The sequence below is a fragment of the Schistocerca nitens genome, chromosome 2 (assembly GCF_023898315.1).
Source record: "Schistocerca nitens isolate TAMUIC-IGC-003100 chromosome 2, iqSchNite1.1, whole genome shotgun sequence".
Taxonomy (NCBI): domain Eukaryota; kingdom Metazoa; phylum Arthropoda; class Insecta; order Orthoptera; family Acrididae; genus Schistocerca; species Schistocerca nitens.
In genome coordinates this window covers 544,853,236-544,879,651 of record NC_064615.1, presented here as the reverse complement: position 1 = coordinate 544,879,651, position 26,416 = coordinate 544,853,236, and the positions used below count along the sequence as shown (strand labels likewise).

Sequence of the window (26,416 nt, the reverse complement as noted above, 5' to 3'; positions counted from 1 at the left end):
GTATGGTGTCCTCAATCTAACTCATAACGATTTTCTTACCTGTCTCGATTTTTGGTTCAAATGGCTCTGAGCACTATGGGACTTAACATCTTAGGTCATCAGTCCCCTAGAACTTAGAAATACTTTAACCTAGCTAACCTAAGGACATCACACACATCCATGCCCGAGGCAGGATTCGAACCTGCGACCGTAGCGATCGCCCGGTTACAGACTGAAGCGCCTAAAGCAGCACAGCCGCCGCTGCCGGCTCTCGATTTATCATTCTGTTTATTGATATAACACTATTTTGTAGCATTCGTTTTGCATCATGCTTTTTTTTCTTCGGTATCTGACGTTACCGAAGACAAAATGAAAGAAAGTATTGATAATACGGGATGTATGCCTCCTAGTATTTCATTGTGTTAACAATGCGGGTTACGCTATTACGCGTCGTGGATATAACTCGATCGACTTTCACAATTCCATAACGCAATTGCAACCCTCTGCTGATCGAGGGCTACGTACTGAAGCGTATAACATGGCGGTGTGTGACGTGACTGTGACAGAGCTCGAGATACTGCTTGTTGTATTCCTTCAAGAAACTGAAAAGGCGAATAATCGAAGAGTTCTTGCAGAGATGGAGCTACATTTCCTTCATCATGACAACGATACAGAATGCACAAGCGCTGCGACATGTGTACAACCCTACACCTTGTACACGAGGCCACAGAGCATCTTCCATACACCCCGTCAAGGCCCCATCCTACTGTCATCTTTTTCCAAAAGTCTAAGAAAACTTTTAAACGATTTCGCTTTGATAGTGATGAAGCGGTGCAAGTAGGAGTAATGTTGTGGCTCCATCAACAAAGTAAAATATTCTACGGTGACGGTATCAAGAAACTTTTCTCACGTTTGGTTAAACATAGTGACACGAAGAAAAAGGGTGTAGAATGTTAATAAAGTTTATTTTATTTAAGAAGATTTATAAGTTTTGACATATAAAAATACGGAGACATTACTTTTCAGCAAGCACTTGTACTTACGCTTCAAGCGAGAATATCAAGTAATTGAGACGGTAAACGGTCACTTTTACTACTTCGATAATGTGAACCCGCAACTTGGCGTGATATTTCAAAGTCTACTGTCCATAACTGCTTGCAATAAATCCATATAAAACCGTGAGATATGACACCATTTCCTCTGGATTACAAATTTTTTACTTATTTCCCAGGCCAGGTAAGGTCCAGCCGTGGCGTCAGTCGTGAGTCTTTGCTGTGGCCGCCGGTGTCCTCGTGGCAGTCAGTGTGTTACGGTTGAAACTGGATATTGGGAATATAGGAGGTCATCGTGGATAACGGATGAAATGCATTTGATGTTATTAATAACAAGCCGTAGTTTGTCAGTATTTTCGTGAACCTGTAGGTAGAGAAATATCTTCTACCGTTTAATACAACAGTTGACGTCATGAAACTATTGCGTCGGCATACAACTGTTATAGAAACAACAGAAACATAAAAAGAATACATATGCAATGATTTTAATACTAATCTTTACAGTAATGAAATTTACTGCGTGTCGTGAAGTAATCAGAAACTGACACAGAATAAGATGTGTAGATTCCACCGGTTATGTGTAAGTAAAAGAGTCAAGTTCTGACGCTCTTGAAGTTTCTTGGCTCCTCTGGAAACAGCAGATGTCTTCAGTCAGCAGGTCAGCGATTTAGTGTTCACTCCCTCGCAGACGATCCAAGCTGAGCCAACGGACTTGCAATACTCCTAGTTCCTGGGACAATCTGACAGGTAAGGTTTGCACTGGCTCTTTGGTTTCACCACGTAAACTGCAACGAAGAAAAATGTGCTTTTATAAAGATAGGAACTTCTAAAATAAGATAGCAGTTTAAATTTACTAGTGATGAGACAACTGAAACTCTTCGCCTTTTTTACATAGCATGAATCTTACTCTCAGCAATGTGACAAGATTATGTCATGGTCGTGTATCAGCGATAATGTGGGGTCCCACCAGTGTGCTATGTTACAGGGTTCCTATCCTTACTGGTAATATAGCAGTCAGTTGGAAGAGTGATTACGCGCGTCAACCTGACTTACGGCATATTTCGAAAGTTTAAGGATGCCACTACAACCAAGTTCCTCTAGGGTGGGGTGGGGGGGGGGGTAATGCTCCTGGAGCGCGAAGCATTCAATAAGCACGACATGTATCCTGAGACGTGCCAAATGACGATAACCTGAGGGACCTCGTTTTCGTTTGCTGGGAACTGATCTGGCCATCCCTGAGTTTGTGATTTGAGAATGGCCAGCACTTCTGGTCCCCACTAACCCTAAAACTTAGTCGAACGTGAACGATCTCAGTGGAAATTGGCGCCGCACGAGAACATCTTAACACAAGAACGATCCAACGTGACTGGATGAAGTGCGTGTACTCTGTCCTTCGTGTACATGTCAGCAACGGTATTCTGTCGTCCGAACGTTCCACCAACCAGTTGTAACAACCCGATTATAGAAGCCACAATGAACACCCTTTTGTTGCAAAAAGAAATAGAAAAGTAAGTCATATTGAGAGTGATGACAGTTACTGACCACAAATTTTACGCTCTGATCAGTTTTATTAAGAAGAATGTCATGTAAATACTAACGCTTATCATAAAGAAAGGACTGAATGAAATAATTCCATATGATACGAAACAGAAACTTTAAGGAGAGAATTCAAGAAGCTATTATTTGCGAAGTTTAAAGCCCAGACCATAAATTGACCAAAGATAACATTTATCCTAGAAGAGAGTTGCAGCCGCATTGAGCTATAAGTTGGCTGTGACTGCAATGAAACTCGGCAATGGAGATGTTTGTGATGAGACTTTGCCTTCGTGATACTTAATAGCCACGAACATCAAAGGACACAGAAAGAGATTCATCGAAGACATAAACTCAGTTATTACACTTGAATAGGCAACAGATAAACGCAGTCACGAAGAACTTGCAATTTCGCCGTACTGTCAGAAGCTATCGTCAAAGTCAGAACTGCGGATGCTAAACGACGAAATCACCCTGTAGAAACACTGAATGAATCCGGTACCTTTCTCCATCACTCAGAATGCCAAGTTTGGAGAGCGCAAGATCACCAAAATGTTAATTGTTTTGAGAGAGACCAAACGTTTCTAGTGGTGAGACCTTCAGTTTTCCCCAACTCTAGAAGATTCACATTTTATTAGAGTTTGAAGAATTATTCTCTTTGAATTGCGCCCATGTTACTCTGCACGATCCCTGTGAAGTTACGGGCTTCAGCTTTGTGTGAGATGCGAGGCCACCTTCTGTTTATTAATCGTCCGCAATATTATTGCATGTGGGACTGGGGCATTTCGGTCGGCTCAACATGAGTTTTAATCGTGATATTTTGCTAGGACACGGTGGGCAATTTCACAGTATAGGCACAGCTGTTCTGAAAGCTTCGATAGATGGTGCGTTTTCCTTAACCACTGTTCTTGATGACTGCAATGTATCAGCCTGCTTACAACAGTGGCCACGAAAAGCCAAACTAAATAATGTCGTGGTTGTATAGTAACAAACTTACTATACATGTAGATTTTGCCGCTTGTTTTCTAGACATTTTCATCTAAATATTCATTATTTATCTTTCATGTACTCTTGTACTAACCAACACGCGTGCAGGCACAACTTCTAACGCAGTGGAAATCTTAACCAGTAATACGACAACCCCACATCTTCTTCTTTCGCGATATTTTGGTCTGGCCTAAGTAACGTGATTTATCAGGTTCTTTTTTCAACCTTCACTGACTACTAATTAAAATGTGTGGCATGCTGCTATTTACCATATAAATGCCCGATATTTGGGAAATTTTTTGCAATGGTTATACGGTTGATTGCTAGTACAGTGTGTCATCGCCTATAAGTAACATATACCGTATTTCGGCATGATATTACATTGCAGATGTCTCACTAAGACAATGAATGAATCTGTGCCCTAATTTAATGCCAACATGATGTTTCCGATAAGATGTAGTCCAGTACGTTCACTTATCATTGCCCAGTTCACCTAATTCTTCATCTCTATGTCAACGAGTCGTTAAATTTTTAACTTCTTTAAACTTGCAAGACTATTTCTACTTGTTCCTAAGCGTATGACGGGTATTGTTTACACACACTAATCCAGTTGTCGGCATTCTACAGGGTATGAAGAAAAGTGTACGTTGCCTATCGGTTTATAGTGTTAAGCTTAGTATAGGTGTGTGTACTTCACTGCCAACACATTCACTATGAAAATTAACCACACGCTACAGACCGCGGCACTTGTGGCAACTTCCGTCGCCTGTTAAAATATCTTTTCGTAAAATGTTGAAACTATGGCCCACTGCGTACTTCATGTCGCGTTACACGACATAATCCTCCTAAAAGAATTCAAGGGTGTGTAGTGAAAAACATGCAGCAGTTTTAAGGGGCAAGAAAATGACTATAAAAGGTGGACTAAACATGCACAGCAAATTGCTCTGAATGGTTTTGGTGGAGAATCATGAAGAGTTGCATTTTCGTAATTTTGGTGAGGCAAGGGTAGCAACTGTTCCTTGATGATTTTATTTCACTAATATTTTCACTTTCGCTGTGGGACCATTCGCGAATTTTTATGCTGAACAAACTGGTTTCATCTTGTCAATTTTGAACAGAAAACAATTCTGTTTGAAGTAACTTACCTTTCGGTAGTTGGTTGTAGCAAGAATACAGCTTCACCGAATTAGCATACAGGTAGAACTTGTTGTCTGCTGCGACACAAATGGTATAATCGTCATCTTCCGTGTAGGACGACCTCCCCAGAAATCTACTCTCAGCTGTGATATTGCCGGTGCTTAGAGTCTCATTCCCGATGTTGGCGGTGGTCGCCTCTTCTGGTTGTCCGTGGACCTCCGCCACTGCTACCAGTGCTGTAAAAGTCAGTGAACGTAATTACAGATGGCTATTTCGTCTAATGTATGTTAATGAAACTCTCCCACTTAGCACTGCAACACTACTGTATGCTATATATGTGTTACTTGAACTGTCCACTCGTCCCACAAAATAAAAAAGAACGAATCAACAGCGACATACACGCTATGCTCATGTCGGACAAGTTCTCGTTATTAATTTCGTGTTCCAATATACGATTACAGTGGTCTTTCAAGTTCTTGTTGGATTGTTATTATCTCATAATTAAATTGACAATATTAGTTCTTGCCTCACTTATATTTGGGAAGGTTTGCCTTTTTAGTAAGGCTCTGCCACACTGAAGGCTAGTCAGATATTTGTTTGTTTTTCTGTTACATTCAAACTAAACTGAGAGGCAAAGAAGTGAAAGCCTTGCATGGAGCATCTCACATAACTTCTTGTGATGTTCCGAATATTGTACGATGGGAGACATCAGAGTCATTTCACTATCTACGTTAAGTCCAAGATACTAGTACAGACACGGTTCCGTCACAGGAATGTGACCACCGCCTTTGTTCGACTTCAACGCGAGATAACCACTCAATGACGGTAGGGCTCAGTATTAACGCTGGAGGCTATGTAAAGATCATCAGGGAGCCGCGGGGGACAGTGCAATCGTTGTCATAATGCGGAAACGAAGCTATTTATCTTACGTCCAAAAGGGTGTGGTTATTGCCTTTCAGGCAAAGAGTGGATGCACGCCTCAGTTTGTAAACTGTTCAATTGTCACCCTGCTTAAAGTGAAGTGTGCATGGTAAAACTGCACTATCGAAAACTGACAGCATGACCAGTGGGGCAACATTGACCATAGATGACAGAAGTGAGAGACAGCTGCGGAGATGTGTACGGATGAACAGGCATGGTACAGTTGAGGGAAAGACGCCCCAGATGAACCACGGGGCTACCAGCAGTGTCTGCTCAACGATTATCCCGCGAAAGTCGTTGTTTCCCGCTGTCCACAGTAGGTTCCAGATTCGTACGCTCACGTCGACTGCTGATCACCGGCGACGAAGGCTTCAATTTTCACTCCAATACCTGAACCGGACCTGCTTTGAGCGGCCGTTTGAGGAGAAAGACGTTTTATGCTCGATCGGGTATAAGGCGGGTGGCGTGTAGGGCGTGAAACGTCTCAAGGCAAACAACCTGCAATGAGTGAGGGAGCGTTATGGTCTGAGGAATGTATTCGTGTCGGTGATTCTTCATAATGGAAGCCATAATCGATCTAAACTACTATGCATTTGTGCTTAAGGACCGTCTCCACCCCTCCATGCAGTTAAATGTTCTTCGGTACGATGGCATCTGCCAAGAACACAATACATCCTCTCACTGTTGGGTCTGTAGTTTGCTCTTAATATGACTGGACATGTTTCCTTCTGTTCTTTGGAATGAGATCTCAATATGGTAACTTTAGGGCTCTTGTACTTCTCTTACTTGATTCTCCCCCAGTTTTTTTTTTTTTGTTTATGCTACTTAGTGTTTAATATTGTTTTTTATGTGCCTGTTCGTACTTATCTTTACCTTTCTTTAATCCCTTTGATAGTAGCTTGTTTAGTTAGTGACTTGTAGGGCAATTTTCGTTGCTGTTCATTATTGCAGTACATCTTACGTTTGTAAGTACCTCTTATAGTTTTTACGTTTGAAATGTAACGCATGAGAAAATTTTTCAGCCAGCACACCGAAACATGTCATAGAGGCACGTGTCATCTTACGTTACAGTTCAATGTGCACAAACAAACGTTGTGAATTGACTCGATCTCCGTATTTTGAAGGCGGTATGAAATGCGTAAGAAGATACTCCATAAATATTATCCTTGAATAGCTCAAATTATATTCTATGATTTACATTTTCTGGTTTTTTAATTGCAGTGAGGACGAAACAGACCACCGCATGGGAAAAATCGTTGAATTACACACACGCAGACAAATGATCGAAAACTCATGTTGCTTCCAACAACACTAAGGTGAAATAAAAATGCGAAAACTATTGTCAGGAAAACGTAACTGGTGCAGTAACTTTTTTTGTTGCATAACTAAAGCTGGCGTCCTCTTTTCACCATTCCTACAAGAAGTGTTGCGTGCGCATTCCAGTATGTATCACAGCTTAGCGTCATGGTGCTCTACTTCTCAAGTGTAAAAGGATTCCAAAACCAGTCACTAACTCTCAAAATACATATAGCTATTAAATAGTAGGTCGAAGTACTGATTTCGCTTTTCCGAATCTGATTCACCACAGACTTAGGTTTCGTTGAATTGTCTCAAAAGACCCAGCTAGTCGACATTAACGTAACTGATCGAACCAGTAGAAACTAATACCGCTCAGTAGTGGAAATGTATCTGGATCTAAGAAGATGTCTTTAAGGTCCTATACACAACTTTTTCCAGTAACAGCAGAAGTTAACCGTAGGTCTAAAGAGCGACAAAGCATTCCGAGCGACTCGAAAAAAGCACACATGATTGGATGCCTAACTCGTTGTAGTTGCAGATTAGATGAACCCCTATTATACCCACGGTTGATGACCATTTTGGAGGGCGGAAGTCTCCTCCATATAAAACCAAACTGATTCAGCAAACAGAGGTCTTGTGATATTCATCAACTAGGAATCACATTATGGGCAATGTCGCCCACATCGAAGCCTCGTTCCTTGAAATATTCCAAACAATATTCGATACAGTTCCGAAATGTCATTTAGTGGACATTGTATGAGAATACCGGATATCGGACCTCATTTATGATTTTATTCGGTAACTCACTGCAGAAATAGTTCAACAAAACACTCTTAATGGAACAAAAGTGATGGTCGGAAAGATATTTTCAAAGGTACGACAGCGAGCTATGATATGGCTATAACTGTTCACACTTTACACAGTATAAGAGAAGTATCCCATAGTTTGGGAGGTGGTAGTTTTGACGAAAACATAAGCAAAATGTCCCGAAGATATGAAGTCTAAGATACATACTTTCAGACCACGTGTACTTGGTGATAGTGTAAACCGTCTTCACAGTTCATTTCAAGTGCAGCATATACGTTAATTCTAACAAAACAGGTATGTATTTTGAACAGCTTATGAAAAACATTTGCGATATCGTTTTTTCTCTGAAACTACCAGAACACTGATGCCTGCTGTTTCACAAAGAAAATACCAAACTCCATTTTGAACACCTCCCTTACTGATGGCTCACAAGTGCAGGTCTTAACTAATAGCTTGTAAAACTACGACACCGTGCAGCACGTATTTTCCAGCTACTTGGCTTCATAAATTTAAAACCATTTTTACAACTATATGTACTTGTGAAATTAATCATCAATGATATTTTATGAGACTGTAATATATGATGAAAGAATAAATAACAAATAATTATGTCAAGTCGTTGTAGTAAATAGTCTGGAAATGACAGGGATGTTATATTTGTATGACACGGGTCAGACATTTCATGTAACAATAATATCGTTGGCGTAAGAATGCACGGAGGGATGAGTTGCGACCAATCTGCGTTTTGGTACAGACATGTGTCTTGGGGCAGATATGACAAATTGTGCTGGAATTGGTGTTATAATAAGGGGGAAGCTAAGATATAAGTGAGGGAGCACGTGTATGTGCGTAGTACATGACGCAAGAAGGTTTTTCGAGTTAATGATAAAAGCAGTGTGGCCCATGTTTATTCAAGTTCATCGCTAATCAAAAGAGCCTACTGTCTATACTGAATTTCATAAATAGCATTACATCGTACTGCAAGCAACTCATCGCAAAGTAAGATAAATCCAGTAGTTTTATAGTTGTGTTATACGCATGCCAGTATAATAGTAGCTTTCTTGGTTCAAAAAATAGCTCTGAGCTCTATGGGACTCAACATCCGAGGTCATCAGTCCCCTAGAACTTAGAACTACTTAATCCTAACTAACCGAAGGACATTACTCACATTCATGCCCGACGCAGGATTCGAACCTGCGACCGTAGCGGTCGCGCGGTTCCAGACTGAAGTGCCTAGAACCGCTCGACCAGCCCGTCCGGCAGCTTTCTTGGGACATTAGATTGGTCCAGTCAAACCACCAACGTAGTCCTGTCCTCTCATCATAACTTCCGAGAAAGTCTTAAGGGAAAAATATAGATAAAAAAGATCCGTTAAATTGAGAACTAATTTTCAATCAAGTAGTCATTGTAATAGGAAGCTGTAGTAACTATGGTTCTTCATATGGTGCAGCACTGCTATGCTAACACAGACAATCAGTTGAACCGAAAAGTTATATAAGTGCAATACATGTTTGAGTGACAAAACTATACTGGCTATCTTGAAGCCATGGTAATTTTATGATTTTATGTTTTGTTCTGTAAATAACATATCTCTACATAACATTAGTACAGGCAGTAGGTTGTTGCCTTGAAGGAAGGTTTCTACGGCACTATTCGAATAGTATCTGATAAGGATAAGGAATTAATTACTTCCGGTCACGACTAAAGATATTTTCAAAGACACAGCTTTATCGTTATTTGCGTGACGCAATATAGTATCTACGAAGCGTTGCTAGTCGCAATTAAAATTTTTATTAGAATTATTTCATCACAGATTAACGTCTTTAGTGTTCATTTTACGCGTGTTTTTTACATCGAAGCTCGCGCAAGCGCATTTTGTTTATTTACCGCATTACCTTTGTTAAAGTATTTGCGTGAATTCAGTGTAATTAGCTATTTACCAAAGGCAGCTTTCAATCGTTTTGGATTTGGAAAACTTTTTATTCTGATTTCTAAGTTCATTCATACAACTTTGTGATACCTAATCACGGTTTCCTACAGTAAGACTGCCACTCGTAGCCTTTCTTTTTTTTTACGCTTATAAGGTTTTGTACACAGCAAATACTCGTGCAATAACGAATGGGTTGGAACTGTCGAAATAGTATCGGTAAGAATCGACTTCCATATTGCATGCTTTGTTTATATTTATTGTGCAACAGTTTTATGCACAGGAGAGTATATGTGAGTATCATGTTACGATACAACAAGAATATAATGTCGTCCAAGTGTTTTAACGGTTGCTTACTGCACTCTGCTGATGATTCGATACAAGAAATAGCTTACAGTGGACGAGATAAGCTTCACAATAGCAATGATTAACAAGTGCTCATTCGAAATAAGATATGCATTTTAAAGTCTTCTGGATTGTATTTCATTTTTTTTTTCGGTCAATCGACTAACTTTCTATACATGGAAATAACTTTTCGCATTGATTAATACATGAGAAATTTTGTAAAATAGGGGTAAGAAAAAAATGTTTATCGTGAATGACAGATAATAAATTCTGCCAATACTTACCAGCAACAAGCAACAAAGCAGCCTTCATTGTACTCGACAAAAACTACTACTGCTCTATGCGTTATATTTTCATTTATATATGTTTAAATACCCGATGGCATCATCGAATGTTATCGTTAAGTTTCCTCCTGATTTTCCGTTCCGTGAACTCTGGTTGCAACAACTAGCAGCAGATTGACTTTCCTTGTGCTTGAATATATCTGTTATCGTTCGCTATGTCAAACGTATTATCAGCATTAAAACTACAGCATTCAATAAAACTTGTTACCATACTTTGAGCACAGGCTGGAAAGGAATATTTTTTTCTCTCAATAAAGCCCATCTTTTAATGTCGTACGGCTCGAATGCTGATGAAAGGAGGTGAACAGATGTCAGTGATATTTATATCATTCACCGTCCGATATAAAGAGCTTTCCATTTTGAAAAAGAAACTCTTGTGCATAGAGGAACTTCAGTACCTAGATACTACTGTCTAGTTACCAATCTTAGAATCATACGAGGGAGTGTTCTCTAGAGACTACGTAAGCAGTTTCCACTATCTTCTAAATTTTTTTATTATTCTTAGACGTAATGTTGTGTTTTTTGCAGCATTTGTAATTTTTTCTAGATCTACACCTCTACGTCCAGTATAATAGATTAAATCTATTTGAAATATGTGGTTAATTCTTTATCTACAGACTGTTATACATCTAACTTCCCGTGGATTAAATCTGGGAGCGCCATATCGTATGGGCACGTAAAATTCCCCTCCTTGAAAAATCTTTTTGCGTGTAAAGAGCAACAAACCGACGCCTTCTGTAGACACTAGCAGTCAAATGAAAGGCTAGACGAGCATTGTTTGTTAGGACTGAGTCTAGCAACACAATTCAAAACGGAAATACCGTATATCTGTTATAACTCCAGAGAAACGGCACTTAACGACTCTTAGGAAATACACCCTATATAAAGTACTGACGCTTTTGTGATACTGCGTTGGTCGTGGGCCATAGTAAGTAATAATTTAACACAAGACAAAGCTGTGACTTGGAAAATGGGAAAAAGCTTTAATTCAGCAGAGTAAACTTTGTAATGCAGAAAAAGACTGGAGCACATAAAAAGTGGATAAGAAATAAGGAAATATTTTAAAGATCAAATACCCATCTGGCTAAAAAGCGAAAAAGAGTAAATTGTTTCGAATTACAACTTTGTCCCCCACCCTTCTATTAGAGGGAAAGACACACAAGGATCGACATAGAGAGAAAGAGTCGAAGCTTGACACATCACTAACAGCTCCACACACGGAACACATACGTACTTAACATGATAAGTGTTTAATTGTTTTAGGTTTTAGTGTAAATGGCATACCAGTTATGTATGTAGTACATTCTGCCACGTGGAAGTTAATTATGTCACATTCTCCTTAGAAAAATGAAGTGAAATATTTTTCCTTTTGATGCATTTAGCCTCGCATTTTGCAAAAACAGACAAAATGTCTGGTGGGATACTGCAATCACTGGTTATACAATGTTACTTATAATCCGTCATGATTGCAAAAATGTTTATTCACGTAGCTGGTTTCTGTCCGTCTAGAACCATCTTCAGATATGCAAATTTCAGTTACAGGAGTAACCCGTCCTCACACAGCAACATTCACATGCTGCGTCCAGCTGAAAACTCCGGTATGATCTCGAGGGCCCTGGACAGTCTGTCGCACCACACTGGCTCTTCTCTTCTGGAACTGCCTCGTACTCTGTGACAAATGAGTGGACAGATGTGTCAACGAAGATGAATTCTCTGAAAACATCTGTAGAAGTCTTATAATTTACTGGCGGTACTGAAAATGAAAGACACTCCCTTTCCTACAGAGCACACGTACTTCTATTCCTGCAGCCCCTGCAGAAAATGAACAGGAAGTCACGAATGTAGACTTCCTTTGATTACATCCCTATAAACAGTATAGTATCAGTTTTGTGCGTGATCTTTTAACTACTTCATCTTCGCCTTGTATACAAACAAAGTGACGGGCTACTTTTGTACTTTTTACAAACGAGGGACAGCTTTGACAACGAACTTTCGGAACCGCACGAAACCATGTATAAAGTAACACCCGATCATAGAAAAACCAGTGGCATGTATAATTTTCATGCAAAACGTTGCATTCTACCATAAGCAGCATTTTAATAGAGAGAAATAAAGTAACAAGATGTAACTGAAAGGTAAATAGGGAACTTTAAGAATATTAACATGTAATTCAATGACGTCAGTGTAACATGCATTTTCAGTCAACAGTGCAAAAAAAAACTCTGCCTAAAGTAATCATATAGCTCAAAACACACATATCCTACACACCTGATAGTGCTTATACGAATTCTTATTCTGCAGATGTGGAAGTGGTTAAAACAATCCAGACGAGAACGTACTCAACACCTCATTAGATCCACGATTCTATATCCACATTCACTTCCATATTTTATCAGTCCAACAAGCAACGGGACATTAATTACATTTTTAAATAATATTGTGAGTATGTCAGTGTCATTACAGGCCTTCCACCAAGTATAGTGCAAAATATGCATGTACTCAGTTGCCAAAACTTGATTGTATTTGTGGAAATAGTGTCTTTTGGCCCTTGAAAACAGATGTACTACTTCTTAGCTAATCAATCTGTCATTCATGAAGCGACATGAATTGTGTAGCTGTGGGTAGAGGTATGTAGAGACTACAACACATTAGCTGTAGTTTTCTCGCCTCTGTGGGACAGTGTTGATGATGAAGACATTTCGTACTGGAATAAGCTCTGGTCACTGTTCCAAACATTTTCACTCAACACACTCTGCTGTGACATACACAAGTTCACTTCTTCCACAAACTGTTGTTCCATCTTCCGTGTAATGTTATCATCTTCTTTGTCTTTCTGTGTGACAAATGTAGTAAAACGCACGGATAAAATGCGATTCTCAACTTTAAGACTGTCGATAAACGAATTCGAAGCTTTGAAATTGCCCAAGTCAACCATTTTAGACGTTTCTAGTGCCCACATCTGCAGATGCCGACAGCGAACTGTAGAGCCACACTACCTCTCTCTATTAAATCGTGATACCACATGCTCATTTAGAGCTTGTAATTGGGACCGTCTGTTTTCTTTCAAACAATCTCCTGCTGCCTTTCACTAGACGCACAATTTACAATTAATCGGCAATTTCATTTACTTTCAATATACTTATAGTGCCCCACTAGTTTGCCACAGGAATTGAAGCCACGACAGCCACAGCCATCATCAGTGTCTTCTAGTAGGCTGTCATCAATATCTTCTATTACACTGGATTTCGACGGTTTGCTTGTACATAGATCGTACTCACTTTGACTGGACTGTTGCTGTTGCTCTGGAGATGGACGTCGTGTACTGTTTGAGTAACCACCTTCACGTTCAGGTTCTTCCTGTACTTCAAAATCAGTATCCCTATCTTTATATTTTACTGTTTAACATCTTTAGCTCACATCCACTTGATTTATACAGGTGCGGAATCGTTAAATTACTTAGCTTTCCCAGAATGTTTTAAATTTAATGGTGATATTTAATGGTGTGTGGAATAAAAATACGGTCAAACTATGAAAATATATACTATACTCATTCAAATGAAAATTATATCTCCACGACAGTAATAAGACGGAGTCGATATTAGTAAAACATAAAGTATGTGTACAAACGGCGTGGCTGCATTAGATTCAGTTACTAATGTGTTATTCATTCTGGACACTGAAACAAGCTGTGTTTACTTGTTGTCCCATGTCACAATGAAGTGGTACTGTAATGTGGCATACCATAAATGAAATAATAAAATTTCCATATTGATTTTCGATTTGTATTCTTTCAGCTGTGCCACAAATGGCTCTGAGCACTATGGGACTTAACACCTGCGGTCATCAGTCTGTAGAACTTGGAACAACTTAAACCTAACTAACCTAAGGACATCACACACATCCATGGCCGAGGCAGGATTCGAACCTACGACCGTAGCAGTCACGGGTTCCGGACTGTAGCGCCTCACCCGCCAGCAAGCACTTAACGCCGGACACGATGGAACCTGTCGACCGCGTGCCGGACAAAGGAAACGTTCCACCTCGATATCATTTTTTTTTTTTTTCTGTACAGGGTCCAGTCCGCAAATACCTACCCCACACAACCACCCGAGATGTTTGGAAAGTTCTCTCACATGACACACTAAAAGCTATATCGGTCCTAAATTTCACAAATTCCCAGCACCGACAGATAGGAACAGACACACTTGCTTTGTCCAAACCACCTTCACGCCACATGCCCGCGACTCCACGGCGCCACCAGCACATGGGATGACGGTGCACAAACTACACTCTAGCCCAATAAACTCTGCAATTCTCTCACCGATAGACAGGAACCGACACGCTCGAATTGGAATGTTCTGGAGGTGCTGCAGGAGCCCCTCGACCCAAATATGTCGAACGACAGGAAAAGGCACGAATAGAAGAAGCGTAAACCAATACAAGCCATCCCACGAGCATGCAAAAGATTTAGGAATGCATTCCAATGACCAGAAATTTATGCTGGGAGAAAAAAATGTTCATCTGGACGTAGCATGCAAGGTTGCTCCAGTCAAAAGTTCGTAACATACCATATCTGTGATGCGTTCCTTTATTTCACTTGAAAAAGGTACTGCTTAAAACATTTCCACACAATATGAGATAGCTTAGAGGTGGAAGTAATCGTCACATATATTATTACACAAGAATATGCAATGAATACTGTGTTGCAAAATTTAGTCTCTGAAATGACTCTTTTTCGACATTTTTACATAATGTGCAGGTCAGTTTCATTAAAATGCCGTGAAAGAACAAATAAGTGATGTATAGAAGCTCTGATTTCTGTTAACTGATTTTTCTAACCAAAAAGTGTTTAAATTTACAATAAACTTCAGTAAATAAGGAAGTTTTGTATTTGAGTATTGTAGTATCATAGAGACCGGATTTCATACACGGGCTACAGGTAGCTAATTTTACTTGATAGAGACCTGCTGTAAAACACACAATACATGACGTGTAGGTCAATAGGTCACGTATTTAATGAAACATTTTTTTCAAATTATTGGCCATTAACGGTGCTAAAAAGTGAAATATTACGGATTTTTCAGTTCTTTTATTTAAAAGTGTGGTTTCAAGTCTGATAAGGTTAACTGATTCTGGACAACAATGCAGGATATGTTTGGCAATCGTGTGACCAACGAGTTTCTTCCTGAGTGACCCAGAATTGGCCTACAAATGTCACATGACATTTTTTTTATGATTTGCATCAAATAGGAGGAGTGATTTTCCCATAACGTTTGAAATAATTGTAGCAGTTTACGGTTTTCATTTTACTTGGAAACTGCGATTAATCTTGCCTTTTACGTTTCGAGACTATCCTTCATAGTCAGGGGTGGAGGAGTAAGGCAGAACACAATGCTGTAAAATTTGGCTATCCAGGAGTAACTTGGGCCAGGGAAGGGTGCCTACTTTGGTTTCTGATTCCAGTCTCGGTGGGGGATACGCTTTTATACGTTTTGTGGCACAGCTGAGGCCGGCCGTTGTGGCCGAGCGGTTCTAGGAGCTTCAGGTTCGAATACTGCCTCGGCCATGGATGTGTGTGATTTCCTTAGGTTAGTTAGGTTTAAGTTGTTCCAAGTTCTACAGACTGATGAGCTCAGGTGTTAAGTCCCATAGTGCTCAGAGCCATTTGTGGCACAGCTGAAAGAAGACAAATCGGAAATCAATAAGTAAATTTTATTATTTCATTTATGGTATGCTACATTACAGTACCACTTCATTGTGACATGGGACTGCAAGTAAACACAGCTTGTTTCTGTGACCAGAATGAATAATACATTAGTAGCTGAATCTAATGCAGGCACGCCGTTTGTACACATACTTTATGTTTCACTAAAATCGACTTTCGTCTTGTTACTGTCGTGGAGATATGAATTTCATTTGAATTAGTACAGTATATATTTTCATAGTTTGACCGTTATTTTATTCCACACACCATTAAATATCACCATTAAATTTAAAACATTCTGGGAAAGCTAAGTAATTTAACGATTCAGCACCTGTATAAATCAAGTGGATGTGAGCTAAAGATGTTAAACAGTAAAATATAATGATAGGGATACTGATTTTGAAGTATAGGAAGAACCTGAACGTGAAGGTGGTTACTCAAACAGTACACGACGTCCATCTCCAGAGCAACAGCAACAGTCCAGTCAAAGTGAGTACGATCTATGTACAAGCAAACCGTCGAAATCCAGTGTAATAGAAGATATTGATGACAGCCTACTAGAAAACACTGATGATGGCTGTGGCTGTCGTGGCTTCAATTCCTGTGGCAAACTAGTGGGGCACTATAAGTATATTAAAAGTAAATGAAATTGCCGATTAATTGTAAATTGTGCGTCTAGTGAAAGGCAGCAGGAGATCGTTTGAAAGAAAACAGACGGTCCCAATTACAAGCTCTAAATGAGCATGTGGTATCACGATTTAATAGAGAGAGGTAGTGTGGCTCTACAGTTCGCTGTCGGCATCTGCAGATGTGGGCACTAGAAACGTCTAAAATGGTTGACTTGGACAATTTCAAAGCTTCGAATTCGTTTATCGACAGTCTTAAAGTTGAGAATCGCATTTTATCCGTGCGTTTTACTACATTTGTCACACAGAAAGACAAAGAAGACGATAACATTACACGGAAGATGGCACAACAGTTTGTGGAAGAAGTGAACGTGTGTATGACACAGCAGAGTGTGTTGAGTGAAAATGTTTGGAACAGTGACCAGAGCTTATTCCAGTACGAAATGTCTTCATCATCAACACTGTCCCACAGAGGCGAGAAAACTACAGCTAATGTGTTGTAGTCTCTACATACCTCTATCCACAGCTACACAATTCATGTCGCTTCATCAATGACAGATTGATTAGCAAAGAAGTAGTACATCTGTTTTCAAGGGCCAAAAGACACTGTTGCCACAAATATTTCAAAGGAACCGGAAACAACCTGCCACGAAACATTCATGGGGAGGCAATCAAGAGTAGAACAATGACGTAAGATCAACGTGAAACGATTTCTTACTTCATTCCTTGGCGAACACGCAGCAAGTGAAAAGAACGTGTTGCTGCGTAATAGATGGTGACGGTATACGCATCGTTCTCGTCCCAAAGTGCAAATTTTCCAAGCAAAGATATTAGCTGGAGATATTCCACTAAAAGGCACAAAACATTACCATCTCTTGGTGGTTACATCTTTCGCTCATATAAACTCTACATCACAAGGATTGCTAATTATGTAAGACTACAATGTTCCAAAACACAAGAGAAGATTCACATAAGTTGGGCATAATACACCTCACTCTGTGATGTAAAATCAAGCTTTGGCAACTGAGTATATGCATATTTTGCACTATACTTGGTGGAAGGCCTGTAATGACACTGACATACTCACAATATCATTTAAAAATGTAATTAATGTCCCGTTATTTGTTGGACTGATAAAATATGTAAGTGATTGCGGATATAGAAACGTGGATCTAATGAGGTGTTGAATTTGTTCTCGTCTGGATTGTTTTAACCACTTCCGCATCTGCAGAATGAGAATTCGTATAAGCACTATCAGGTGTGTAGGATATGTGTGTTTTGAGCTATTTGATTACTTTAGGCAGAGTTTTTTTTGCACTGTTGACTGAAAGTGCATGTTACACTGACGTCATTGAATTACATGTTAATATTCTTAAAGTTCCCTATTTACCTTTCAGTTACATCTTGTTACTTTATTTCTCTCTATTAAAATGCTGCTTATGGTAGAATGCAACGTTTACATGAAAATTATACAGACCACTGGTTTTTCTATGATCGGGTGTTACTTTATACATGGTTTCGTGCGGTTCCGAAAGTTCGTTGTCAAAGCTGTCCCTCGTTTGTAAAAAGTACAAAAGTAGCCCGTCACTTTGTTTGTAAACAAGGCGAAGATGAAGTAGTTAAAAGATCACGAACAAAACTGATAATATACTGTTAATAGGGATGTAATCAAAGGAAGTCTACAGTCGTGACTTCATGTTCATGTTCTGCAGGGGCTGCAGGAATAGAAGTACGTGTGCTCTGTAGGAAAGGGAGTGTCTTTCATTTTCAGTACCAACAGTAAATAATAAGACTTCTACAGATGTTTTCAGAGAATTCATCTTTGTTGACACATCTGTCCACTCATTTGTCACAGAGTACGAGGCAGTTCCAGAAGAGAAGAGCCAGTGTGGTGCGACAGACTGTCCAGAGCCCTCGAAATCATACCGGAATTTTCAGCTGGACGCAGCATGAGAATGTTGCTGTGTGAGGACGGGTTACTCCTGTAACTGAAATTTGCATATCTGAAGATGGTTCTGGACGGACAGAAACCAGCTACGTGAATAAACATTTTTGCAATCATGACGGATTATAAGTAACATTGCATAACCAGTGATTGCAGTATCCCACCAGACATTTTGTCTGTTTTTGCAAAATGCGAGGTTAAAGGCATCAAAAGGAAAAATATTTCACTTCATTTTTCTAAGGAGAATGTGACATAATTAAATTCCACGTCGCAGAATGTACTACATACATAACTGATATGCCATTTACACTAAAACCTAAAACAATTAAACACTTATCATGTTAAGTACGTATGTGTTCTTTGTGTGGAGCTGCTAGTGACGTGTCAAGCTTCGACTCTTTGTCTCTAAGTCGCTCCTTGCGCGACTTTCTCTCTAACAGAAGGGTAGGGAACAAGGTTGGAATTCGAAACAATTTACACATTTTCGCTTTTTAGCCAGATGGGTATTTGATCTTTAAAATATTTCCTTATTTCTTATCCACTTTTTATGTGCTCCAGTCTTTTTCTGCATTACAAAGTTTAGTCTGCTGAATTGAAGCTTTTTCCCATTTTCCAAGTCACAGCTTTGTCTTGTGTTAAATTATTACTTACTATGGCGCACGACCAACGCAGTATCACAAAAGCGTCAGTACTTTATATAGGGTGTATTTCCTAAGAGTCGTTAAGTGCCGTTTCTCTGGAGTTATAACAGATATACGGTATTTCCGTTTTTAATTGTGTTGCTAGACTCAGTCCTAACAAACAATGCTCGTCTAGCCTTTCATTTGACTGCTAGTGTCTACAGAAGGCGTCGGTTTGTTGCTCTTTACACGCAAAAAGATTTTTTAAGGAGGGGAATTTTACGTGCCCATACGATATGGCGCTCCCAGATTTAATCCACGGGAAGTTAGATATATAACAGTCTGTAGCTAAAGAATTAACCACATATTTCAAATGGATTTAATGTATTATACTGGACGTAGAGGTGTAGATCTAGAAAAAATTACAAATGCTGCAAAAAACACAACATTACGTCTAAGAATAATAAAAAAATTTAGAAGATGGTGGAAACTGCTTACGTAGTCTCTAGAGAGCACTCCCTCGTATGATTCTATGATTGGTAACTAGACTGTATTATCTACGTACTAAAGTTCGTCTATGCACAAGAGATTCCTCTTCAAAATGGAAAGCTCTTTATACCGGACGGTGAATGATATAAACGTCACTGACATCTGTTCACCTCCTTTCATCAGCATTCGAGCCGTACGACATTAAAAGATGGGCTTCATTGAGAGACAAAAAATATTCTTTTCCAGCCTGTGCCTAAAGTATGGTAACCAGTTTTATTGAATGCTGTAGTTGTAATGCTGATAATACGTTTGACATAGCGAACGATAACAGATCTTTTCAAGCACAAGGAAAGTCAATCTGCTGCTAGTTGCTGCAACCAGAGTTCACGGAACGGAAAATCAGGAGGAAACTTAACGATAACATTCGATGATGCCATCGGGTATTAAACGTATATAAATGAAAATATAACGCAGAGAGCAGTAGTAGTTTTTGTCGAGTACAATGAAGGCATCTTTGTTGCTTGTTGCTGGTAAGTATTGGCAGAATTTATTATCTGTCATTCACGATAAACATTTTTTTTCTTACCCCTATTTACATGATTTCTCATGTATTAATCAATGCGAAAAGCTATTTCCATGTATAGAAAGTTAGTCGATTGGCCGAAAAAAAATGAAATACAATCCAGAAGCCTTTAAAATGCATATCTTATTTCGAATGAGTACTTGTTAATCTTCGCTATTGTGAAGCTTATCTCGTCCACTGTAAGCTGTTTGTTATATCGAATCATCAGCAGAGTGCAGTAAGCAACTGTTAAACCACTTGGACCACATTATATTCTTGTCGTATCGTAACATGTTACTCACATATACTCTCCTGTGCATAAAACTGTTGCACAATAAATATAAACAAAGCATCTAATATGGAGATCGATTCTTACCGATACTATTTAGACAGTTCCAACACATTCGTTATTGCACGAGTATTTGCTGTGTACAAAATTTTATAAATGTAAAAAAAAAAAAGAAAGGCAACGAGTGGCAGCCTTACTATAGGAAACCGTGATTAGGTATCACAAAGTTGTATGAATGAACTTAGAAATCAGAATAAAATGTTTTCCATCTCCAAAACGATTGAAAGCTGCCTTTGGTAAATAGCTAATTACACTGAATTCACGCAAATACTTTAACAAAGGTAATGCGGTAAATAAACAAATGCGCTTGCGCGAGCTTCGATGTAAAAAACACGCGTAAAATGAACACTAAAGACGTTAATCTGTGATGAAATAATTCTAATAAAAATTTTAATTGCGACTAGCAACACTTCGTAGATACTATATTGCGTCACGCAAATAACGATAAAGCTGTGTCTTTGAAAATATCTTTAGTCGTGACCGGAAGTAATTAATTCCTTATCCTTATCAGATACTATTCGAATAGTGCCGTAGAAACCTTCCTTCAAGGCAACAACCTACTGCCTGTACTAATGTTATGTAGAGATATGTTATTTACAGAACAAAACATAAAATCATAAAATTACCATGGCTTCAAGATAGCCACTATAGTTTTGTCACTCAAACATGTATTGCACTTATATAACTTTTCGGTTCAACTGATTGTCTGTGTTAGCATAGCAGTGCTGCACCATATGAAGAACCATAGTTACTACAGCTTCCTATTACAATGACTACTTGATTGAAAATTAGTTCTCAATTTAACGGAAGTTATGATGAGAGGACAGGACTACGTTGGTGGTTTGACTAGACCAATCTAATGTCCCAAGAAAGCTGCCGGACGGGCTGGTCGAGCGGTTCTAGTCACTTCAGTTTGGAACCGCGCGACCGCTACGGTCGCAGGTTCGAATCCTGCCTCGGGCATGAATGTGTGTGATGACCTTAGGTTGGTTAGGATTAAGTAGTTTTAAGTTCTAGGGGACTGATGACCTCAGATGTTGAGTCCCATAGTGCTCAGAGCTATTTTTTGAACCAAGAAAGCTACTATTATACTGGCATGCGTATAACACAACTATAAAACTACTGGATGTAGCTTACTTTGCGATGAGTTGCTTGCAGTACGATGTAATGCTATTTATGAAATTCAGTATAGACGGTAGGCTCTTTTGATTAGCGATGAACTTGAATAAACTTGGGCCACACTGCTTTTTTCATTAACTCTAAAAACCTTCTTGCGGTCATGTACTACGCACATACACGTGCTCCCTCACTTATATCTTAGCTTCCCCCTTATTAGAAACCCAATTCCGGCACAATTTGTCATTTCTGCCCCAAGAAACATGTCTGTACCAAAACGCAGATTGGTCGCAACTCATCATCCGTGCGTTCTTACCCCAACGATATTATTGTTACATGAAATGTCTGACCCGTGTCATACAAATATAACATCCCTGTCATTTCCAGACTATTTACTACAACGACTTGACATAATTATTTGTTATTTATTCTTTCATCATATATTACAGTCTCATAAAATATCATTGATGATTAATTTCATAAGTACGTATAGTTGCTAAAATGGTTTTAAATTTATGAAACCAAATAGCTGGAAAATACGTGCTGCACGGTGTCGTAGTTTTACAAGCTATTACGTAAGACCTACATTTGTGAGCCATCTGTAAGGGAGGTGATCAAAATAGAGTTTGGTATTTTCTTTGTGAAACAGCAGGTATCAGTGTTCTGGCAATTTCAGAGAAATAACGACAACGTAAATGTTTTTCATAAGCTGTTCAAAATACATACTTGTTTTGTTAGAATTAACGTATATGATGCACTTGAAATGAACTGTGAAGACGGTTTACAGTATCACCAAGTACATGTGCTCTAAAAGTATGTATCTTAGACCTCATGTCTTCGGGACATTTTGCTTATGTTTTTGTCCAAACTACCACCTACCAAACTATGGGATACTTCTTTTACACTGTGTAAAGTGTGAACAGTTATAGCCATATCATAGCTCGCTGTCGTACCTTTGAAAATATCTTTCCGACTATCACTTTTGTTCCATTAAGAGTGTTGTGTTGAACTATTTCTGCAGTGAGTTACCGAATAAAATCATAAATCAGGTCCGATATCCGGTATGTTTTGTCGCTCTTTCGACCTACGGTTTTCTTCTGCTGGAACGGGAGAAAGTTGTGTATCGGACATTAAAGACATCTTCTTAGATACAGATACATTTCCACTACTGAGCGGTATTAGTTTCTACTTGTTCGATCAGTTACGTCAATGTCGACTAGCTGGGTCTTTTGACACAATTCAACGAAACCTAATTCTCTGGTGAATCAGATTCGGAAAAGCGAAATCAGTACTTCGACCGTCTCTCCTAGATTTTTCGAGAGGGTGTCAGTACGGTCAAAGAGTGACTTAATAAGTGAAGTAGATGTGTATATTGTACCCATACATGTTAAGGTTTTTGGTCAGATCGGCTAGTGAGTGATTAATTTAAATATCATAGCTGCTTTCAGGTTTTGCTTTTAACAAGTCTCCGAAGTCTTTAAACGTGTATTGAAGCTCTTAATGTTTTGACAGGAACTTAGTAACGTATCACTCGAACTGTGACGGGTCTTTGCATTTCACTGAAAACTTAAAGGCACATACAGGTCTAAAATGCAGTTTGCAAATACTCGTAGATTTGACCATTTTGTGTTTCACACCCTCGTAACAAAAGGATGTGAATATTCGATCTTGACAGCTGCAATACACTGTAGTTAAATTCCTGATATTTCTTCTGATGGGGAATTCTTTCTCTGTATCCAGTAACATTCTATTGACACTGAAACACGTTGAATTTGAAACTGCCCTATGATCACTGAGCTTCTCTTTCATAACAACTGATATGCGAACTCTGAGTCTGTTAGCTGTAAGAGAGTGGCTTCTGTAACTAAAATGCCAGAGCGACTTGTCAGATATGAAATGAAATGAGCGTATGGCATTTGTCAGAGAAATTGCCCAGAACAGTCTCACACAAATCCTGCCTGTGGCACCAGGTTTAATCAAATGGCTCTACTATTTAATAGCTATATGTATTTTGAGAGTTAGTGACTGGTGTTGCAATCCTTTTACACTTGAGAAGCAAAGAACCATGACGCTAAACTGTGATACATACTGGAATGCACACGCAACACCTCTTGTAGGAATGGTGAAAAGAGGACGCCAGCTTTAGTTATGCAACAAAAAAAGTTACTGCACCAGTTACGTTTTGCAGACAATATTTTTCGCAATTTTCTTTCACCTTAGTGTTGTTGGAAGCAACAAGAGTTTTCGATCATTTGTCTGCGTGTGTGTAATTCAACGATTTTACCCATGCGGTCGTCTGTTTCGTCCTCACTGCAATTAAAAAACCAGAAAATGTAAATCATAGAATATAATTTCAGCTATTCAAGGATAATATTTTTGGAGTATCTTCTTACGCATTTCATACCGCCTTCAAAATACGGAGATTGATTCAATTCACAACGTTTACTTGTGCACATTGAACTGTAACGTAAGATGTCACGTGCCTCTATGACATGTTTCGGTGTGCTGGGTGAAAAATTTTCTCATGCGTTACATTTCAAATGTTTCTGTAAAAACTATAACAGGGACTTACAAACTTAAGATGTACTGCAATAATGAACAGCAACGAAAAATGCGCTACAAGTCACTAACTAAACAAGCTACTAACAAAGGGATTAAAGAAAGGTAAAGATAAGTACGAACAAGGATATAAAAAACAATGTTAAACAATAAGTAGCATAAACAAAAAAAAAACTGGGGGAGAATCATATAAGAAGTATAAAGCCAAATACTGGCCACATAATAGACGCTACTGAAGAAAGCGAGTGCAGTGAAACAACTCATATTCTTTACAGAAAACTACGTAGTGAAACTGACAACAAGTATCCAACAAAACAGTTGCGTAATAAAATAAAACAGCAATTACCGGAAACACATTTCTTGACCACAGAGTATAAAGAGAAGTACAAGAGCCCTAAAGTTACCATATTGAGATCTCATTCCAAAGAACAGAAGGCAACGTGTCCAGTCATATTAAGAGCAATCTACAGATCCAACAGTGAGAGGATGTTTTGTGGTCTTGGCAGACGCCATCGTACCGAAGAACATTTAACTGCATGGAGGGGTGGAGACGGTCCTTAAGCGCAAATGCATAGTAGTTTAGATCGATTATGGCTTCCTTTATGAAGAATCGCCGACACGAATACATTCCTCAGACCATAACGCTCCCTCACTCATTGCAGGTTGTTTGCCTTGAGACGTTTCACGCCCTACACGCCACCCGCCTTATACCCGATCGAGCATAAAACGTCTTTCGCCTCAAACGGCCGCTCAAAGCAGGTCCGGTTCAGGTATTGGAGTGAAAATTGAAGCCTTCGTCGCTGCTGAACAGCAGTCGACGTGAGCGTACGGATCAGGAACCTACTGTGGACAGCGGAAAACAAATACTTTCGCGCGATAATTTTGAGCAGACACTGCTGGTAGCCACGTGGTTCATCTGGGGCGTCTTTCCCTCAACTGTACCATGCTTGTTCATCCGTACACATCTCCGCAGCTGGCTCTCACTTCTGTCATCTATGGTCAATGTTGCCCCACAGGTCATCCTGTCACTTTTCGATAGTGCAGTTTTACCATGCACACTTCACTTTAAGCAGGGTGACACTTGAACAGTTTACAAACTGAGGCGTGCATCCACTCTCTGCCTGAAAGGCAATAATCATACCCCTCTGGACGTCAGATAAATAGCTTCGTTTCTGCATTATGACAACGATTGCACTGTCCGCCGCGGCTCCCTGATGATCTTTACATAGCCTCCAGCGTTAATACTGAGCCCTACCGTCATTGAGTGGTTATCCCGCGTTGAAGTCGAACAAAGGCGGTGGTCACATTCCTGTGACGGAACCGTGTATGTACTAGTGACTTGGACTTAACGTAGATACTGAAATGACTCTGATGTCGCCCATCGTACAATATCCGGATCATCACAAGAAGTTATGTGAGACGCTCCATGCAAGGCTGTCACTTCTTTGCCTCTCAGTTTAGTTTGAATGTAACAGAAAAACAAACAAAAACTAATGGCACCTATTAATCTTCTCTATCACGTTTCAGAGGACGGAACGGGGAAAATATTTTAATAGGTTACGTTCATTATCTTGATGAGGAGCAAAAGACTTTACAGAGCCGTCCACTTGGAGATATGTGTGCTTTCCAGTGAAACCCCAGCTACATGATCGTAACGAGGAAGGCTTCCAGCTTCTGCAATACCTTTTCATTCTTTACTACTAAGGGTAGAGCGGGCTGTCTGATGTCAAAACCAATGAAGAACCTAACTTTATCAGCCAAATATCTGGCTAGCCTTCAGTGTGGCAGAGCCTTACTCAAAAGGCAAACCCTCCCAAATATAAGTGAGGAAAGAACTAATATTGTCAATTTAATTATGAGATAATAACAATCCAACAAGAACTTGAAAGACCACTATAATTGTATATTCGAACACGAAATTAATTACGAGAACTTGTCCGACATGAGCATAGCGTGCATGTCACTGTTGATTCGTTCTTTTTTATTTTCAGGGACGTGTGGACTGTTCAAATAACATCTATATAGCATACAGTAGTGTTGCAGTGCTAAGTGGGAGAGTTTCATTAACATACATTAGACGAAATAGCCATCTGTAATTACGTTCACTGACTTTTA

General features: G+C 39.4%; 2 protein-coding genes across 8 annotated transcripts in view; one reads left to right on the top strand and one right to left on the bottom strand.

Annotated features, from left to right (window-relative positions):
* Positions 1 to 26,416, top strand: part of LOC126236546 (uncharacterized) — a 127,980-nt gene that overhangs the window by 26,933 nt on the left and 74,631 nt on the right. The window contains exon 1 of one of the 4 annotated variants that reach the window (XM_049945940.1): positions 20,175 to 20,245. The exons of the other annotated variants lie outside the window; for them this stretch is intronic. Within the exon in view, the coding sequence (XP_049801897.1) occupies positions 20,218 to 20,245 (28 nt within the window). The 5' untranslated portion in view covers positions 20,175 to 20,217. Of the gene's footprint in view, positions 1 to 20,174; positions 20,246 to 26,416 lie in introns of those variants that run through there. 4 annotated transcript variants of the gene reach the window in all.
* LOC126236542 (uncharacterized) overlaps positions 1 to 26,416 on the bottom strand; it is a 120,050-nt gene that overhangs the window by 35,018 nt on the left and 58,616 nt on the right. Inside the window, exons 3-4 of one of the 4 annotated variants that reach the window (XM_049945926.1) lie at positions 4,697 to 4,809; positions 1,501 to 1,816 (exon numbers count right to left, since the gene is read on the bottom strand). The exons of 1 other annotated variant lie outside the window; for it this stretch is intronic. In XM_049945926.1, coding sequence (XP_049801883.1) covers positions 1,755 to 1,816; positions 4,697 to 4,809 — 175 coding nt within the window. In that variant the 3' untranslated portion in view covers positions 1,501 to 1,754. Of the gene's footprint in view, positions 1 to 1,500; positions 1,817 to 4,696; positions 4,810 to 10,271; positions 10,315 to 26,416 lie in introns of those variants that run through there. 2 more of the 4 variants (XM_049945923.1, XM_049945925.1) reach the window with 2 other exon arrangements.